General features: G+C 39.3%; 1 protein-coding gene across 1 annotated transcript in view; it reads left to right on the plus strand.

Moving 5' to 3' along the window:
* Positions 1–19,609, plus strand: part of LOC122817310 (interleukin-17 receptor D-like) — a 353,566-nt gene that overhangs the window by 249,192 nt on the left and 84,765 nt on the right. Inside the window, exon 11 of the mRNA XM_044090533.1 lies at positions 4,505–4,671. Within this exon, the coding sequence (XP_043946468.1) occupies positions 4,505–4,671 (167 nt within the window). The remainder of the gene's footprint in view (positions 1–4,504; positions 4,672–19,609) is intronic.

The raw sequence follows: 19,609 nt of genomic DNA on the forward strand, positions 1-19,609 counted from the left end.
AATGCCTAGTTAGTGTGGGGGGACAACTTCTTTAGTGGTATCGTCTTCATCCTGTATAGTGAAGAGTTTTTTTATCTAGCGGAGTTGTTTTCTTAGGGGTAAAAAGTACTAGTTTCGTTTTTTGGATTTTGGGCAACATGATTGTTAAGTATCCATGATTCAGTAGAGGTGAGGACATTCTGGGTGATTTGCTGCAGTTCAGAGCTGGAATTTGCAGTGCATATTATTGTAGAGTCGTCATCATACTGGATCACTAAGCATTGTATGAGAGTGGAGTGAAAGTTGTTAATAAAGATGCCACATAAGAGGGGACTAAGTATGGAGCCTTCGGGTATCCCTGTGGAAGTATTGAGGGAAGGAGAGTAAGGTTGTTGCCATTTGGTAGATTGCTGCCTATTGGAGAGATAACTATTGAAGCATTGTAGGGTAGGTGTGGAAATGTGGAGGGTGGATAGTTTAGAGAGGAGGATGGTGTGGGAAATGGTATCAAAAGCTTTTGAGAGGTCTAGGAAAAGAGAAGCAATTATTTTGCCTGAATCCTGAGCCCGGTTGACAGTATCTAGGAAGGAGAGGAGTGCAGTTGTGGTGCTGTGCCCTGATCTGAAACCATGCTGAGTGGGAGATAGAATTTGATTTTCAAGCAGGTGGTTGAGGAGTTGGACATGGATGCATTTTTCCAGTATTTTAGAGAGGGGTGAGAGAATTGCTATGGGCCAGAAATCTGTGGTGTCACGATTGGCTGAGAAAAGGTAGAGGATTAAAGCAAAGAACAGAGTGTGTGTGTGTGTGTGTGTGTGTGTGTGTGTGTGTGTGTGTGTGTGTGTGTGTGTGTGTGTGTGTGTGTGTGTGTGTGTGTGTGTGTGTGCAGGTTTAATTTGACTGTCAGTCTCCCCTTCCTCCATGATCCTGTGTAGGATAACAAGGGTCATGAACAAAGAATGAGTGGTTACAAACACATTTATATAGCTATAATTCTTTATTTTACATCTAATAATGCCCTTCTACCCTAGGTGGCATTACTGACCATTTAAACAAATGCAAACAAGTAAGATTAAAACACAAATAATTAGCACGTAATTTATATTAGCAATGCACTTAGAGGTAATGAGAAAATGGGCTTCAGAACCTGTGACTCTAAATGGAGCAAATTGACAGACTTTTGAAAGTCAGTTTGGACAATGTTTCACATTATAAATCAAAAAATTTAATGAAAGAAAGTGTTAGAAAAATCTCTCTCTCACTCTTTACTAGTAGTATTTATACTTCTCTAGTCTAAGTATGTACCATAAGGTAACTTCTTCACTTGAACAAAGTAAAGCTAAAAGACTAGGCCTGTTTCTCCTCAAAAATATATAAATGTACATAGGCTTAAATAGTAAGCCTTATAATAGCTTTGCAAATTTCATACTGTAACTATAAATTAGAAAGTATATCTGTGAAGTTAATAAGCCTAAAATCACTGTACGGTGAGCTATTCTGCAAGACATAATAATCTGAATTGCAAACTAGCAGCTGTAAACAGTTGTAAATCAGAAACAAAACTAAAATCCATCATTTGCTCATGGACTCTTTTACACTTCAAAATGTCTTGTCATGACTGATGCTCTAATCTGACATAAACAGAAAATTAAGAATTTTTCTTGAACAGGAAGTATAACTCCTAGAAAAAAAAATACATATGAAAATTCATGGTATCCAGTGTATGTTGGCAAGCTTTGCCTTGAGCTTTAAGATACATGCATGAAAAAGGCCATTAATATATCAGTGCAAAAAAAAAAAAAAAAAAGTAAAATGGAGTAGGTGGTGTGGTGTGACTTACTACCCTATCATTTGTTAATAAAAACTATGTTCCACACACCTTTATTGTCTATGTACCAACTCTCAGATTACTGCAGTGTCTTGTTTTTAGTGATGCATAATTAATTTATATTGAATGTGTATTATGATCAATTCTCAGTGAAAAATTATGCGTATATCCATATACATAGTAGATGTATGATCCAGAAATATATATGAATGTACACACACACACACACACACACACACACACACACACGTATGTATATATATATATATATATATATATATATATATATATATATAGTTCCACTTGAAGCCGTCGAATGTTCAGAACATCAAAGTTCTGATCATCAAGACCAGAACACCAATGTTCAGAACATCGAAGGTTCAAAGTGGAAGTGCCAGGTAAGTAAAAATGTAAAATTTTGGGTGTGTGTGCAGGGCAGCAAGGTGCCCTGCATGTTGTGTGTGTGTGTGGGTGTGTGTGTGTGTGTGCCATCTGAGTGCTGGCATTGCAGGTAGGGTAGCACTACCGCATATAGCGGTAAACGGGAGATTTCCCTTACCCCACTGTAGTGCGATCTCAGAGTTGGAATATTAACATGGGGGGTGCGCATAAAATAGTTTTTGTAAGTTTATTTCTTTTTGTGTTGTTCACTTTGAACCTTCGATGTTCTGAACATCGATGTTCTGGTCTCGATGATCAGAACTTCGATGTTCTGAACATTCGACAGTATATATATATATATATATATATATATATATATATATATATATATATATATTGATTCACTTCAGAAGACTGAAAACCCACAATCTTGAATCCCATAAGACTGACACCCAAAATCCTGAAAACTCAAAATCCTGAAAATTAAAAATCCTGAATCCCAAAAGACTGAAAACACACAGGATACAGACACTGACGATATTCCAGTACAAAGACACCGAAAAACAAAGACAAGACAAAGCATATTACTTTTCACCAAGCCCCCCTGCACCCCCTGCTACTTAAATATATCAACTCCGAGATTGCACTTCACTACACTAACATGAGTTATGTTGTAGTATAGCAAGTTAGAAGGGAACATTACTAAGGTTACAACAGGCAGTCATGAAACAAATAATGGTATCTTCGCCATTTTTTTCTCTGGAGTGCGATCTCAGAGTTGATATATTTAAGTAGCAGGCTTGACCCCCTGCTCATACTTGGTAGACAGTAATAAGCTTTGTCTTCTCTATAGTCAGTGTTTGTACCCTGTGTGTTTTCAGTCTTTTGGGATTCAGGATTTTGAGTTTTTAGGATTTTGGGTGTCAGTCTTATGGGATTCGAGATTGTGGGTTTTCAGTCTTCTGAAGTGAATCCATATATATATATATATATATATATATATATATATATATATATATATATATGAAGAAGCTGAAACTTAAGGGAAAGTAGTAGAAAAGGTTAAAATCTTCAAGTATCTAGGAGTGATGGATGTGGAGAAGGGAAGCTGGAATGAGGATCTCAGAGCTAGAATGAGAGGTGCTGCAGCCAACTTGCACATACAGTGTCAATGGCAGTATGTGATAGAAGAATGCCAAAAAAGATGGAAAGTAATGTGAATAAAACAACGGTATATAGTAATATAGTGCATAAACTTGGGCAGTGAAGATAGAGCAGTTGAGGAAGCATAGGGTTGGGAGGGTGGCCTGATGGTTAAGGTGTTTGCCTTACAAACACAAGGTGCAGGCTTTGAGTCTCACAAGGGATAATTGGCTAGGCTTAAAATGGCTCGCAAGGGCAGTTAGCTTAGTACTAATCTATGAATCTATAAGGTGATAGAAATGAAGTAATGGCAATGGGTGGTAAGATGCACACTGAGGGACAGATGAAGAAATGAGGATATCAAATTAGAATCCAGAGTAGCTCAGATTGCAGAGAATGTTAAAAATTATGGTGGTTTAGGCATACAGGTAGGAAAGCAGAAAATAATTTGGTGAAGAAGATTTGGGACAGACAGGAAGTAAGCAAGAGGTAACAAGGATATCCATCCAAGTGCTAGATGAATTGAGTGAGAGAAGATCTGCGACAGTCAGGCATGACTGCTGAAGAGGATAGAAGAGTGGCACTGAATTGAGAGAGGTGGAGATAGTTGATGTGACAGCCTGACTTCCTGTAAAAAAAAATGGGAAAAAAAGAGCATCGGTTTTAATGGTGATGTTGATGACTTACTAGCTGTGTCTGTGTATTGAAAGCCAGTGAAGTAGTATATAATTTTTATCTTGTTTTCTGAGTTTTATAATGTGGCATTTGGCCATTTATGTGCTGGGGCAGTTTTCCTCACATTTTATCTGACACCTATACACAGATCTCATATCTTTGTTCTTAGACAACCGTTGCAACCAATACTATATCAAATTAGTGCCTACGTATGTGTACAGGACGCATATTATTGCCACAGTTTACACTGCTTTGTATTATATTGTCATGATGTGTCAAAGTGTCTCAAACATGCTCTTAGAGATGCTCCTGATGAACACTGACTTAATGTACTTTAATGTTTGTGGAGTTTTTCTCCAAAGGGAACTTCCCAGATGAACATTCCCAGTAAGTGAATAAGTAACCATGTCAATATATAAATAAGGCAAGAAACTAATAAAACAAATAAATACAAAGACAGTGTAACACAGTTACTACTTATCCTTCTCTTGCATTCAGTGTCTACCTGCCCACTGGAGACGTTATCGGAGTTTGCTGTAGCATGGACGCCACAGGAGGCCAAGGTCCCCAAAGTGTTCATCTGTTATTCCAGCCTGGAAGGAGAGAAACACACCCAAGTGATACTTAGCTTTGCAGCATATCTGCAGGAATACTGCAGCTGTCAGGTAAAATGCCCAGTGCAGTTCCTTTTTTATCTGCTCAAATGGCTGACTTACTCTAAGCATTATATCAACTGATTCCTTAAACTAATAATATTTATAGATCTTCTGCTAAATATACATATCAAACTGGATTTTTCCTTTTGTTTAAAATGTATAAAAATCAATAAATACATTTTAATGTACAGTTTTTTGTAAAATTACATTTTAAAAAGTTGGACTTTGTATTTCTTAACCAAATGCTGAAATGTTCAAAAAAAAGAAAATGAGCAGACTAGTCTTCAGTGCTACACCCTACACTGGAACAATGAGTTCAAATCCTTTTCCAACAATCACATTCCAGATTGTTTCTCTCTCTCTCTCTCTCTCTCTCCTGAACTTATTTTTCTGGTTGTAACTCTGACAGTTTCTTAGAACATCTGAATGTATCGCCAAGACTACTGCCCTGCAAAAAAAGGAATGAAACAAGTGTGTGTGTGTGTGTGTGTGTGTGTGTGTGTGTGTGTGTGTGTGTGTGTGTGTGTGTGTGTGTGTGTGTGTGTGTGTGTTTATTTATTTCATGTGTTGACTGAATGATCTCAGTGAACCTGTGGCTCTTTCACAGACCTTGAGTGCACTAAAATTATTAAAACAATTTCAGCAATATACACCAGATGGTATAATACGAATACAGTGTACCTAACTGTAGGCATTTATACTTGATTGTGCAATATATGCAGTCAGTAAGTATTACATACCATAACAGTAGAACATTATAGCAATAAGGAACCTAGGCATAAAATGTTATAATAATAAGGCTAGAACACAAGATTTAATTACATTTGGGCTGACAGTTTATAGTAACCATTAAATACAAATTTTATGCATGAAGACAGCAAAATCATAAGAAGACTGGGAAGAAGAAAAGGAGCGAGTCAGGCTTATGTGAGCGTCTAAGCTTGTGGGAAGTCTAAAGTAAGCAGTAACGAATTCCAAGCAAGTGAATGTTATGGAGAAATGAAGGACCACTCTGGGGACTTGTGAGGCTCGCTTTACTAGTCTTGACTTCCAGTAAAAGCTTATTGTGTACTTTACTATGACCAATGTATGTTAGGTATGGTGACCAGTCGCTGTAGAGTTCGAACATGGAATGCTACCGCCAAAAGTCATTCTGATTAAATACATTTTCATTTTACCTAAGTAGCATTCGCTATACAAATCTGCACATCGTTAAGCTTATTAACAAGGCAATGTTAAGTAATTACAACATGAACGAATGTGGTACAATACTCATTAAAAGTAATCGATGTATGCTGCAGGTGCTTTTTTAGAGCGGTAGTAATCCTCTATGATGCAGCCCTTTGGATTATAGCACTTCCAATGCAGTGCCGATTTCATGCATTTCTGTATGATACTCACTTATCATTTTAGACAGCACTTCTACCAATATGAACAGTTTCTGACAACTCACACTAAATCACTTTGGCACATACTGTGAAGATTGTTGCTAAACCATATTCAGTACATGTAAACACCTCTAATCACAGATACAGTGCTTTTTATGACTGGCAACCATAGTTTTTCTGATCATCTGCTTTCTATTAATGTAGATTACAGAAACAAAACAAAAAAAGGTTAGGCAGTTTAGAAATACGTTACAGTATGTCAATGCTGCACAACTGAGCATCATTGAAAGGAAAGCCCTAATCTGTAAGCAATGCTTTTTTTTTCATTATGTGCATTTAGTCCACAGTAAATAATAACACTAACAGGAATTGAGGCCAGGGTGGTGCAACAAACTTAGGACTTCAGAAATATTCCACAACAAAAACATTTTCTACACAGTCCATTTACATAGACGCTGGTTATGGAGGTTAACAGTTACTGCACATTATATCTTATATTGTTTTTTATTGTTTTTGATACAAAAGCAAGCTATAATGCTGAGAAGGGTGGACATTACAGGAAAAAAATCATTATTTCCATGAAATGCCCACCTTGTAAATTATTTTGCATTTGTTTTATCATTAGTGTATATTTTTTTATATTTTTGATGGAAATTAGTTCCTTTTCTTAATGTTTGAAAGTTGGTGCAGTATATATAATTCTTGCTGGAGAAAATATTTTACATCCAAAGTATAAAATAGCTATTGACCTTATAATTAATAATGTCTCTTCAACACATTTGCAGAGATATCCACACAGACACACACACACACACACACACACACACACACACACACACACACACACACACACACACACACACACACACACACACACACACACACACACACGCACAAAGGTGTGACTTTTCCAGTGCACTATCACTGTTGTGCTAAGAAAACTAGCCCAATATATTGCAAAATACTGGTTCTTGACACTGAAAAGGATGTATTACAACAGCCTGAATTCTGGCTGCTCACAGAATACAGTCAAGCACTCGAGCACGTTGCAGCTCGCATGGACCGTTGCTCATGCTCAGACTCAAAAAATGTGTTCAAGAAATGTGTGTGAGCAATGCAGGAGAGAGTGGAACTACTTCACCTTGCCTAAGCACATCATCATCCGAGTACGAGTTAAATATGTGTGCAGCAGGGTGAGGCGGGAATGGAAGAGGTGAAAGTTTAGAGAAAGATTTAGGTGGTGATTTAAAGAGTAATTTAGGGTTAAAGAGGTGAATGGGAGATTTAGGTTTAGGAAGTGATCAGGGAATTTAAGTTCAGGGGAGGAGTGGAATCTTAAGTTTAAGAAGTGATAGGAAAATATAGATGTAATGTTATATCACTGCCACAGATGATAACAATGAAAAAATAAATTGAGGCGACTTTAACATCAATATTTTAAATGAAAAAAATGAGATTCTGCATGTCCCATATTAGAAACCACTCATCTTTGGGGGTACAGGGTTGCTTCCTTTTCTGACAGTTGAGCAATTTCTCAGTTTTACAGTAAGCTTTAATTTTAGCATGCATTTAAGTTTTTGCAGTGATGTAAAGGTACTCTATTAATGTGACTGCCTAATAGTATATTGAAACAAATAATGAAACTTGAAATATTGAATACAAAATTGCTACTTTTTAAAATAAAAAAATGGAAATGTGGCTCTTAAAAATGTTAGAAAATAACAGCTTTTTGCAAGTGTATAAGACTTCCTACACCCCATACTTACCGTATTTACTCATGCAGAAGTGAAACATTTATGCAAAAAAACAGACCTTAAAAATGTGGCAACTTGGATTTAAGTAATATTGTATACTGTACTGTTGCAGTTACTAAAAATACATGATGAAGTGAAAAATCTGTAATACTTTGTGTTCTAATGCTTTATATCCTCTTACCAACTTACACACTATGTACGGGTTAATGAATTGTAATCAGTTTGTGGACTCAGACTTCCTCTTTTAACTTATTCATGAGCTTGACCAATACATGAATATATACGGTGCATGTTTTAAACTCCTTGGCTGTATAACGGGTATGAGGTATGGGGTAAGGGACAACCACCACATTCCTGTGTACAATTAGTGATTACATCTGGACCATACATACAAAGACCAATAATCCATATTAACAACATATTAGAGTTAAGCAGGTGTGATTCTGGCTTCCAGCATTTGCCATTTAATATTAAACATTATGTCATTTCTTCACTTAATGTTTCAGGAACCTTATAATATATATTATATAATATATAACAAAGACATTGGTAATCTCCAAACTCTGGACCCCACCCAGTTTGGGTTTGTAAAAGGCAGATCATGTCTGCTAAACCTGATAGACTTCTTTGAAGCAGTCACGAAAGCCGTAGATGAGGGTAAGGTGGTTCACACAGCCTATCTAGATCTCGCCAAGCCTTTTGACACCATCCCCCCTCTGGAATTATAGATAAACTCACTAAATTAAGTATAAATCCCTATGTCACAAGATGGGTTGCAAACTGGCTCACTGACAGAACCCACACTGTGAAAGTAGCAGACTCCAAATCCGACTTCAGACCAGAGACAAGTGGAGTACCACAAGGTTCAGTCCTGTTTGGTATCTACTTTTCTGAAGTACAGGCTAACACAGAAGGTCTTTGGCTAATGAAGTTCGCAGATGACTGCAAACTAGGAGCCATAATCGAAACTCCTAATGATGTGGACATCCTACAAAAGGGCCTCACGGAGACAGATGCCTGGTGTCAAAGCCATGGCCTCAAGCTCAATGCCAAAAAGTGCATTGTCATCCCCTTTGGTAAAAACTCTGTACTCATGAGCTACCACATAGGTGGTAGTCTACTTAACATCGAAAGTGTGATAAGAGACCTTGGGACACAGGTGGACAGTAGTCTCTCCTTTGATAACCACATTGTCACAGTAGTCAGGAAATCCTTCTACGTGGCACACCTCATTACAAAAGGTTACACATCCAGGAAAAAAGAGGTCATTGTTCCCCTCTACTAGTCACGCATTAGACCCATTATAGAGTACAACACCCTTTTTGGCCTGTACCTCAAAAGACAGCTACAACAACTGGAAAGGCCACAGAAATACCTCACAAAGAGGATTACCACCCTCAAACAGATGCCCTACGCAGACCGTCTCAAAAAAATCCAGCTTTACTCTGTTGCATATCGCCTACTCAGAGGCGATCTCTGCTTAACATACAAAGCTATGTCAAACCCAGAGCTGTTGGACATGCTCCATTTAAAGAAATCCCAATCCCTCCAAGCTACACACTCTAGGGACCTAAACCTTGTCACCACAATAAACAGAACATGCTGGAGGGATAGATTCCTGTCCCAGAGACTTCCTATACTCTGGAACAAACTACCTATCTATATCAAACAAAGCTCCTCATTAGCACTCTTCAAGAAAAATCTTGTTGATTGGATGGGAAATAGGAAATTCACCCCGGGGATCACCTCTGTGGCTCTGCTCGACAGGGGCACAGGAAAATAATTTTCTTGGGTGGTGAAAGCCAGGGTACCTTTTTGACTAGGCTTATATAGGCTCTAGGGCCAATAGCCTAGTACCTACCTATGAACACACACACACACACACACACACACACATATATATATATATATATATATATATATATATATATATATATATATATATATATATTTATCTGCTCTTTTTTTAAAAAAAATACAGTATTTAAATTGATTTTAACTGTGTGGAAGGAATATTAACTGAACTGGAAGTTTTGACTCTGCTCTTCAGTTAGTCCCACCGACCCTCCCTGTTTTTGTTTTGGTGTTAATCTTAGTGGCCTTGCAACTGCCCGCCCCTCTTGTAAATTTGTGTTTGGATACTCCTTCTGGGCCCATCTCATTTGCTCACTCAACTGAGTGCAGTGAGATCATATTCTGATTTCAGGCACTCCTACTGTGTACAAAGAGAGCATCTGGGAAACAGAAAAAAAAAAAAATTTAAGCTTGTTTCCTGCCTTTCCTGTTAAGTGGTATAGACTATTTGTAGGCTTCTGAGCCCCCAAGCCCTTCTGTGTTGGAGGGAAGCCTTCTAGCTTAGTTTTTTTTCTTATAACTAGCCAGTTTACTAGTTTCAGCACTCAAATCTGTTTCTTTGATCTCAGCACTTATTCAGAAAAAAAAAAAAAAAATTTCATCTGCTTTTACTGTACTTGTGTTTCTACCTACTTTTTTACTTTTGCATCATCTTAAAAGTACTCAATTGTATGTATTACTGCTTGGTGTAACTCATTCTAAGACTTTTGGTTTAAACACTTGAGCTTCGGACCAGTTGTTTTGCACTGGGAGGGTTTGTGGTCTGCACTGTAGTGGCAGAACAGGTAGCTTACATCCTTCTAGGTTGGGAACTGCTGATTTGAGGGCTCAGTGTCTGTTATTCTAAAAGTGTATTAATTCTGGTTTAAGCACTTGGGCTTTCAGGCCAGTTATTTTTACATTAAGAGGGTTCGTGGTCTGCACTCTTGTGGGAGAAGAGGCTGGACTCTGCCCTTCTGAGCTGGGAATTTCTGGTTAAAGGCTTATAGTGCATGCATATCTGAACTGCTTCTTACTGAAGTTGGTGCGCCTTGTTTGCTGTGGCATAGACTGGATTCGGGCCTGCTGGATCTAGCTTTGTTTGTGTAACTTGAGCACTAATCCAGGCATTCTCTAAAGTATTCAATTGTATTTATTACTGCTTGGTAGTAACTTGATTAAAGTGTAGCTATCATTCTAAGTCTTTTGGATTAAGCACTTGGGCTTCAGACCAGTTGTTATACATTAGGAAGGTTTGTGGCATGCACTGTGGTGGCAGGACAGGTAGCTTTCATCCTTCTAAGTTGAGAACTGCTGATTGAGAGCCCAGTGTCTGTTATTCTTAAAGTGTATTAGTTCTGGTTTAAGCACTTGGGCTTCAGGCCAGTTATTTTACATTAAGAAGGTTTGTGGTCTGTACTCTTGTGGGAGAAGAGGCTGGACTCTGCCCTTCTGAGCTGGGAATTTCTGGTTAAAGGTTTATAGTGCCTGAATATTTGAACTGTATCTTACTGAAATTGGTACACCTTGTTTGCTGTAGCATAGACTAGATCCAGGCCTGCTGAATCTAGCTTTGTTTATATGCTTGTTGTTTGTTCGCTTGTTATTTCCCTGGAATGCTAATTCCACCTAATACGCTGCTTCTCAGCGCTTCTGTGGATCACTAGTGATATCTGCATTGCTTACTGTACTTATTTCCTTGTTTCACTTGAAAGAAAGTTACTGTTTGTCGTTTTTGCATTTAAGTTACCTGTAACACATTGCACTTAAGTTACCTGGCACTTGCTCACTAAAGCAATTATATAAGTCAGCACTAAAAATTAAAAGCACTACACCCTCACTCCCCACTGGCCCTGGTTTTCAATTATTAAGGAATTCCCAATATTATTCTAGCATGTCCAAAGGTCAGTTGTCAATCTCCTCTCCGGTCCAGCTGGTGAATCTGGGAATCTTGAGGCAATGTTACAACTGCCTCATGTACACAGACAACCCTCTCCTCCTCCCAACAAATTCCAACACATGTGAGGGATGCAACCATATAGCCAAACTGGAGGCTAAGCTCTCTCAACTCAGTACTGGCATAACCAGTCAGGAGGAGAAGGAAACCACACTCACTACAATTCCAGTCTCACATAGACCTACCATGACAGCAAACCAAACACATAATCACACAAAAACATACTCGGAGGCTCTAAATAAAGATCTGCTGAAGCAGCAGAGACTTCCAAAGCAGACACCCAAGCAGCCGCTACCCCAAAACAAAACACGTGCAATACATATCTCACAAAGCCAGTGTGCCGAACAGTCACAGCCCTTAAGACTAAACAACACACCTGATACACTTGTAATAGGTGACTTTATAGTCAGGCACACTGACGTCCCGCTCACCAGGCTGAACAAGGAGAGGGTCACGGTGAGCAGCCTGTCAGGCGCTAGGATCCACCACATAACACAAGCACTCAGGTCACTCCAAGGCAAGTACAAATATGACTCAGTCATTGTCCATGCTGGTGTGAATGACCTGAGACGTACCTCCCTGGACTACATGAAAAGAGACATAAAGGAGCTCTCTGAGCATGTAGCCCAGGCCGGTATGACCCTGAACTTGAGTAGCATCTTACCCTCACCAAGAATGATGCCACAGTATGAAGACAAGATGATCAATTTCAACAATTGGCTTAAGTACTGGTGTCATTCAAAGGGGATCCAATGCCTGTCAGCTTGGGTGATATGCTCGACAAGCCACGATGCTTCGCTAGGGATGGCTTGCACCTATCACCCCTGGGCTTTCGGATATTGGCAAAGGCTCTTGCTACCCCCATAGTGCCTTTTTTAGGCAAGGCTCAAAAGACAAACCCACCTCCATAGGTACCACAAGGGATAAGAAACTAAGAGTAATGCTACTCAATGCCAGAAGTCTAAACCTCAAGATGCATGCACTCAAAACTCTCCTTAGCATGGAGGACATCGATATCTGTGCAGTAACAGAAACCTGGTTCAGGGCTCCCGAGAGCACTCCAGCACTACCAGGTTATACCTCATACCATGCTTTTCGGCCCCAAAACTTGGACCGAACCACAAAAGGAGGGGGAGTATCGATATTAATCAAAGGTACCCACACCTCCAGGTTGGTGGCAAAGCACAAAGCATCAGAGACTATCCATGTGCAACTAACAGTGGGTAAAACTGCCTTCCAGTTTATAGCCTGCTACAGACCACCATCCCAAACCCAGGAACCCCACTCGGCCTTCCTGAGAACACTGGAAAATATGAAGGTCTCTCCAAACACCATTATATTGGGCAACTTCAACTACGCAAACATAGACTGGGAGAATTACTCTAGCTCCAACACCCTAGCCCAAAGGTTCCTAGAATTTATAAACTCAAATGCTATGGAACAACTTGTTACCACTCCCACAAGAGGGGAAAACATACTGGACCTGATCATCACCAACATGGGGACTCTATGCTCCAGACCAGAAGTGTATCCCTCACTGGTAAGATCAGACCATAAACTAATCTCACTGGATATTCACATCCCGATCCCACCCCCTGCCCAGAAAACCACAGTGAAAAACTTCTCTAAAGCAAATTTCACACTCCTCAAAACTGAGATGGAATCCTTCAAAGCCCCCAGGCCTGTGGAAAATACAGCCCAGACCGCAGAATCCTTTATAAATGCATTCTATGAACACCTTCAGGAATGCATGGATCATGCGATCCCAAATAAAACCAAGACCCAATCCTCCAAAGGCAGATGTCCTGTCTGGTGGACCCCAGCCATAAACAAACTATACAATAGAAGGAGGAAGCTACTAAATGATAGAGCAAAATCCCAAAAAGGGAAGGCATCACTGATCAGTATTAGCAAAAAACTACGGGCACACATAAAATTGTCTAAGGCCAGCTTCGAGAGAAAGATTGCACAGGACACTAAGGATAATCACAAGGCTTTCTTTAGTTATGTTAGGAACCTGGGTGGTAATTCCCAGATATGCTCAGAATTAGTCCAAAATGACAAAAATACAACGAACCCACAGACATTGCCAACATCCTAGCTGACAGGTTCAGCGCAAACTTCTCCCCCCCCTCCCCACCAAAAGGGCAAATATCTATCCCAGCAGAGTGCTGCACCCCTGGCATCTCAGATGCTCAGGTAAGAGCCGCCCTCTCCAAAGCAAAAAACACAGCATCAATGGGACCAGACGGTGTCCCAGGCTGCGTCCTACATGAACTCCAAGAAGAGCTAAACCCAAACATAAAACTACTGTTCAATGTCAGCCTTACTACAGGATATGTGCCCAAAGAGTGGCGTACAGCAACAGTGGTCCCTCTTCATAAAGGTGGTGCCTCAACGGATCCTGGAAACTATCGCCCCATAAGCCTGACTAGCCTGGTCTGCAAAGCTATGGAAAGGATCATCATGGACCTCATAAATAAAGATATTGGGGACCTACAGACACTGGATCCTACCCAGTTCGGCTTTGTTAAGGGCAGATCCTGCCTCTTAAACCTGGTTGATTTCTTTGAAACAGTCACCAAGGCCATTGACGAGGGAAGGTGGTCCACACAGCCTACCTGGACTTGCAAAAGCCTTCGATACAATACCCCACTCGGGCATTATAGATAAGCTCACCAGCTTAAATATAAACCCCTATGTCACTAGATGGATTGCAAATTGGCTCAAGGACAGAACCCACATGGTTAGAATTGCTGGAGCCATGTCAGACTCCAAACCAGTTACAAGTGGTGTCCCACAAGGCTCAGTCCTGGGACCTCTCTTGTTCGGTATATATTTCTCGGAGGTACAGGCCAACACGGAAGGACTGTGGCTGACAAAGTTCGCAGATGACTGCAAACTGGGTGCCATAATCGACTCTCCAGCCGACACAAGCATCCTCCAAAAGGGCCTCATAGAAACAGACAACTGGTGCCAGAGCCATAGTCTCAAGCTAAATGCCAAAAAGTGTATAGTCATCCCCTTTGGCAAAAACAAAGTGCCCACAAATTACCACATAGGTGGTAATCCATTAAGTACAGAAGAAGTAATTAGGGACCTGGGGACCCAAGTTGATAGCAATCTCTCATTTGACAACCACGTGGCCAAAGTGGTTAGAAAACATTTTATATAGCCCACCTAATCATGAAGGGATTCACATCTAGATCAGGGGAGGTCATCGTGCCTCTTTACTCATCCCTCATCAGGCTCATAATTGAGTACAATGCCCCTTTTGGGATGTACCTTACCAGACACCTGCAGCAACTGGAAAGACCCCAAAAGTACCTCACCAAGAGGATCAAAGGGCTCAAACAGATGCCATATGCTGCCCGGTTAAAGAAACTCCAGCTCTACTCAGTGGCATACTGCCTGTTCAAAGGCGATCTGTGCCTGACGTATAAAGCCATGTCCAACCCGGAATTAATGGACATGCTGCACCTCAGAAAATCCAAATCCCATCGAGCCACGCTCGAGAGACTTGAACCTCAGCACTGAAATAAATAGGACATGCTGGAGGGACAGATTCATAACCCAGAGGCTCCCTTCACTCTGGAATAAAATCCCAGTCCAGGTTAGGCAGAGTCCCTCATTGACTCTCTTCAAGAGGAACCTTGATGAGTGGATGGGAGATCGTAGGTTTACCCCGGGTATCACTTCTGTGTCACTGTTAGACAGAGGCACAGTATACTAACCTCGAAAAAGGGCATAGCAAAATAAATTTAAAATGGGTGGCGAAAGCCAAACACATTCTGGCTAGGCTTATAAATGCCCAAGGGCAGATAGCCTAGTATGAACCTATGAACCTATGAACCTATATATATATATATATATATATATATATATATATATATATATATATATATATATTATATAAATAATACATTTATATGCATTTACATTATTTGAATAACTAAATCCAGAGGTTATCTAAACAATTCGTTGATGTTTTGTGATTGACTGTGCAGTAGCCTGGTAAGAGAAAATTGATTTAGATTTTATTTTTTTGCCACTGTTTTAACTGTTTGTTTGAAGTAAGGGACAGCTTGTAGACAGGAAGATTTACTTTGATCTGTATTTTGTTGTTTTACCTTTAATTTTCACTGTTTGCTGTTAGAAAGAGATAGGTTTTAGACAGGCAAACACTATCCATCCCTAGGAGCTTAGAAAGCAATAATTTCACACAGACTGCAGAGAAGACAATCAAGAGGTTATATAACAATCCTGTGTTGATTGGTGATCAACTTTGCAGTTGCCTGGTAGGAGATTTATTTTGATTTATATTGTATTTTTTTTCATTGTTTTCACTATTTGTAGGAAGAAAATAATAGCTTGAAGACAAGGAGATTTACTTTGATTTATATTTTGTTGTTTTACCTCTAATTTTCACTGTTTGTTGTTAGAAATTGATAGGTTTTAGAAAGCAAACTCTAGCCATCCCAAGGGTCATAGTCAACTATAAATTCATACAGGCTGCAGAGAGGACAATCCAGAGCTTGTCTGAAACAATTATGTGTTGGTTTGTAATTTATTGATCTTTACCTTTAAAAAGAGGTGCAACTGTAAGCAATAGTTAGTAGAGTCTACTGTGCACATTTGCGTGTGATGTTACCCAAACACGAAGGTCTTTGGCTAACAAAGATCGCAGATGACTGCAAACTGGGAGCCATTATTGAATCCCCAAATGATGTAGACATTCTACAAAAGGGCCTCACAGAGACAAATGCTTGATGTCAAAGTCATGGCCTCAAGCTCAATGCCAAGAAGTGCATTGTCATCCCCTTTGGGAAAAACTCAGTACCCATGAACTACCACATAGGTGGTAGCTCAATAAACACTGAAAGTGTGATAAGAGATCTCGAGACACAGGTGGACAGTGGTCTCACCTTCGATAACCACATCGCCACAACAGTCAGGAAATCTTTCTACGTGGCACACCTCATCACTAAAGGCTTTTCATCCAGAAAAAAGGAGGTCATTGTTCCTCTCTACTCATCACTCATCAGACCCATTATAGAGTACAATGCCCCATATGGCATGTACCTCACAAGACATCTGCAACAATTGGAAGGACCACAGAAGTACCTCACTAAAAGAATCACAGGCCTAAAGCAGATGCCCTGTGCTGATGGTCTAAAAAAACTCCAGCTATACTCTGTGGCACATCATCTACTCAGAGGTGATCTCTGCTTAACATACAAGGCCATGTCAAACCCTGAGCTGTTGGACATGCTCCACTTAAAGAAATCCCAATCCCTCAGAGCCACATGCTCCAGGGATCTAAACTTTGTCATCACAATGAACAAAACATGCTGGAGGGATAGGTTCCTGACCCTGAGACTCCCTAGACTGCCCATACATGTCAAGCAGAGTGCCTCCTTGGCCTTCTTCAAAAGGAACCTTGATGATTGGATGGGAGATAGGAAATTCACCCCAGGGATAATGTCAGTCACTCTGCTAGACTGGGGTCCAGGGAATTAAGTATTGTGGTAAGAAATATCCAGGGAATTGTTATGGCTAGGCTTGTATAGGCCCTAGGGCCGATAGCCTAGTACCAACCGATAAACCTATGAACCTATGAGCATGCCATTAATGATTTTCTGAAGCACAAGTATCTTGTACAGGGTACTATATACTATATATATTTAAAGATAGTACCTGATAAGACTAGTGATCTGTGTTCCTTACGTCAACAGCTAGATGATTTGCTTACCATTATTAGTAGTAAATCTAGAGTTACCGATGATACTGATGACAATTGTACTTGTGCAATTGGCATAGCTTTGAGAATTGTTACATATATTAATGACATAAATGATGTTAAGCAAAGAGTAAATAGAATACATTTGGGAAATGAAGTGTCTATTGTCAGTAAATATCACAGTCCCTATTGAACAAGGTAATACCACTGACAACTTTGGAATTCTGGATACAAGTATTCAGCAATCTGATGATTCAGAGAATACCGAAGTAAATAGCTAAAGAAACAAAAGATGACGTTCACAACAAATAAGAAAGAAAAAGAAAATGATTGACTTCTATAAAACTAAAAGAATGCATACATATTAAAAAGGACACTGCTTGGTTATATAATGCACAGATTACAGCGAATAACTTTTTCCTACCAGAAAACCTTCAGTCTACGTAAAAAGGCATCATTTTTCCAAAATGAGAATGTGGAAAATGAAGTAAGAGGCAGGTGAAAAGGGAAAAAAAATCAAAACAGAACAAGGAAGGATTGAAAAACATTACTTTAAGAAAAAAGAAGATAAAGTTAGAAGTTGACAATATGGCTCAAGCTGTGGATGTACAAAGCTAGTCGAATGAGAACTGTATGCGTGCCACTGTAATAAGCAATGAAAATGGTGGGATTAATACGACTAATGGTGATGAAAATCATTCTTTTGTAAAAAGTGATATAGCAGATATTATTGAATTAGAAGATGATCCTTCGGATCTGGTCAGGAAAGATATTCTTGTAACTGGAGATTCAGTTATTAGAGGAAATTATTCTTACATTTGCAGAGAAGATAATGAACATCGAATAGTGTTATGCTTGCAAGAAGTAAAAATAGAGGATGCAAGAAAAGCCTTAGAATGTCTTAATGTTAGGAGGTATGCATCTGTTTTTATTCATGTTGGTACACATGATCTCATCCACAAGGATAATCTGACTGTTTGTAGGGAACTTGCAGCCATCTTAGATAGCATAGCTTGAACAGGTGTTAGGTGAACTTACAGCCATCTTAGATAGCATAGCTTGAACAGGTGTTAGGTGAACTTGCAGCCATCTTAGATAGCATAGCTTGAACATGTGTTAGGTGAACTTACAGCCATCTTAGATAGCGTAGCTTGAACAGGTGTTAGATGAACTTACAGCCATCTTAGATAGCATAGCTTGAACAGGTGTTAGGTAAACTTACAGCCATCTTAGATAGCATAGCTTGAACAGGTGTTAGGTAAACTTACAGCCATCTTAGATAGCATAGCTTGAAGAGGTGTTAGGTAAACTTATAGCCATCTTAGATAGCATAGCTTGAACAGGTGTTAGGATGTATTCTTCACAAATCATATACAGAAGGAAGAATCAGGACACAGTGAATGAAAAGATTTTGGGGGTAAATACCTACATGAAAAAAATGTTCTGTTTTAAAAAATGGAAATGTGTAGAGCATCTGAGCCTAATTTTGTGCACACATGTAAAGCTCTTTGTCTGCAAGCCATCCCTGTCAAGATCAGGGAAGAGAATATTTGCAGCAGATATTTTATAATATTTGGCAAACATTTGGCAGGATTTTTGCTGGGTCAAAAATTTTAACATTTCAAAGATAGCAATGTTTGATGCATCTATCATGATTATTAATGCTAGGAGGATTAATAATAAAGTTTTTTTTTACTGGAGAATTTGCTACATTCCCACAAGATTGATGTTGTTATTGTTTGTGAAACACGGTTAAGAACAGTGGCTGGAAACCAGTTCTGTCAAGTTATAAATGTTTTTACTGTAACAGATATTCTAACAAAAAATCAGGTGTTATGATAGGGATTAAACACAGTTATGAGACCTGTGATTATTACATGTTCAGTGATAACACCAATATTATAGATTGTGTAACTGTGACAATAAAGACAACGCTGGAACATATAACAATTGTCGGATTGCATAGACCACCAAAGACAAGTGCTGATGACCTAGAGGAATTGATACATTTCTTGCATGAAACACAGGAGGGAAGACTAATAGTGGCTGGAGACTTACATTTGCCACAAATAAACTGGAATAATATCGATTCAACAACATTAGTAAGGAAATTAGTTACAACATATTACATTCTCTACGCTACACTCCCTGCACCATCTAAAACTCAGTGTTTGGGTGTTCTTCACCATCTTTTTAAGACTACCCCTATCCACTGTACTGGTCACAGTTTCTGCTATTGCACAGTCATCACTGTGTGGTTTAATATACTGTTTCT

This window comes from Protopterus annectens, chromosome 12.part0, assembly GCF_019279795.1.
Source record: "Protopterus annectens isolate FY-2018-M chromosome 12.part0, PAN1.0, whole genome shotgun sequence".
In the NCBI taxonomy this organism is placed as follows: Eukaryota; Metazoa; Chordata; order Ceratodontiformes; family Protopteridae; genus Protopterus; species Protopterus annectens.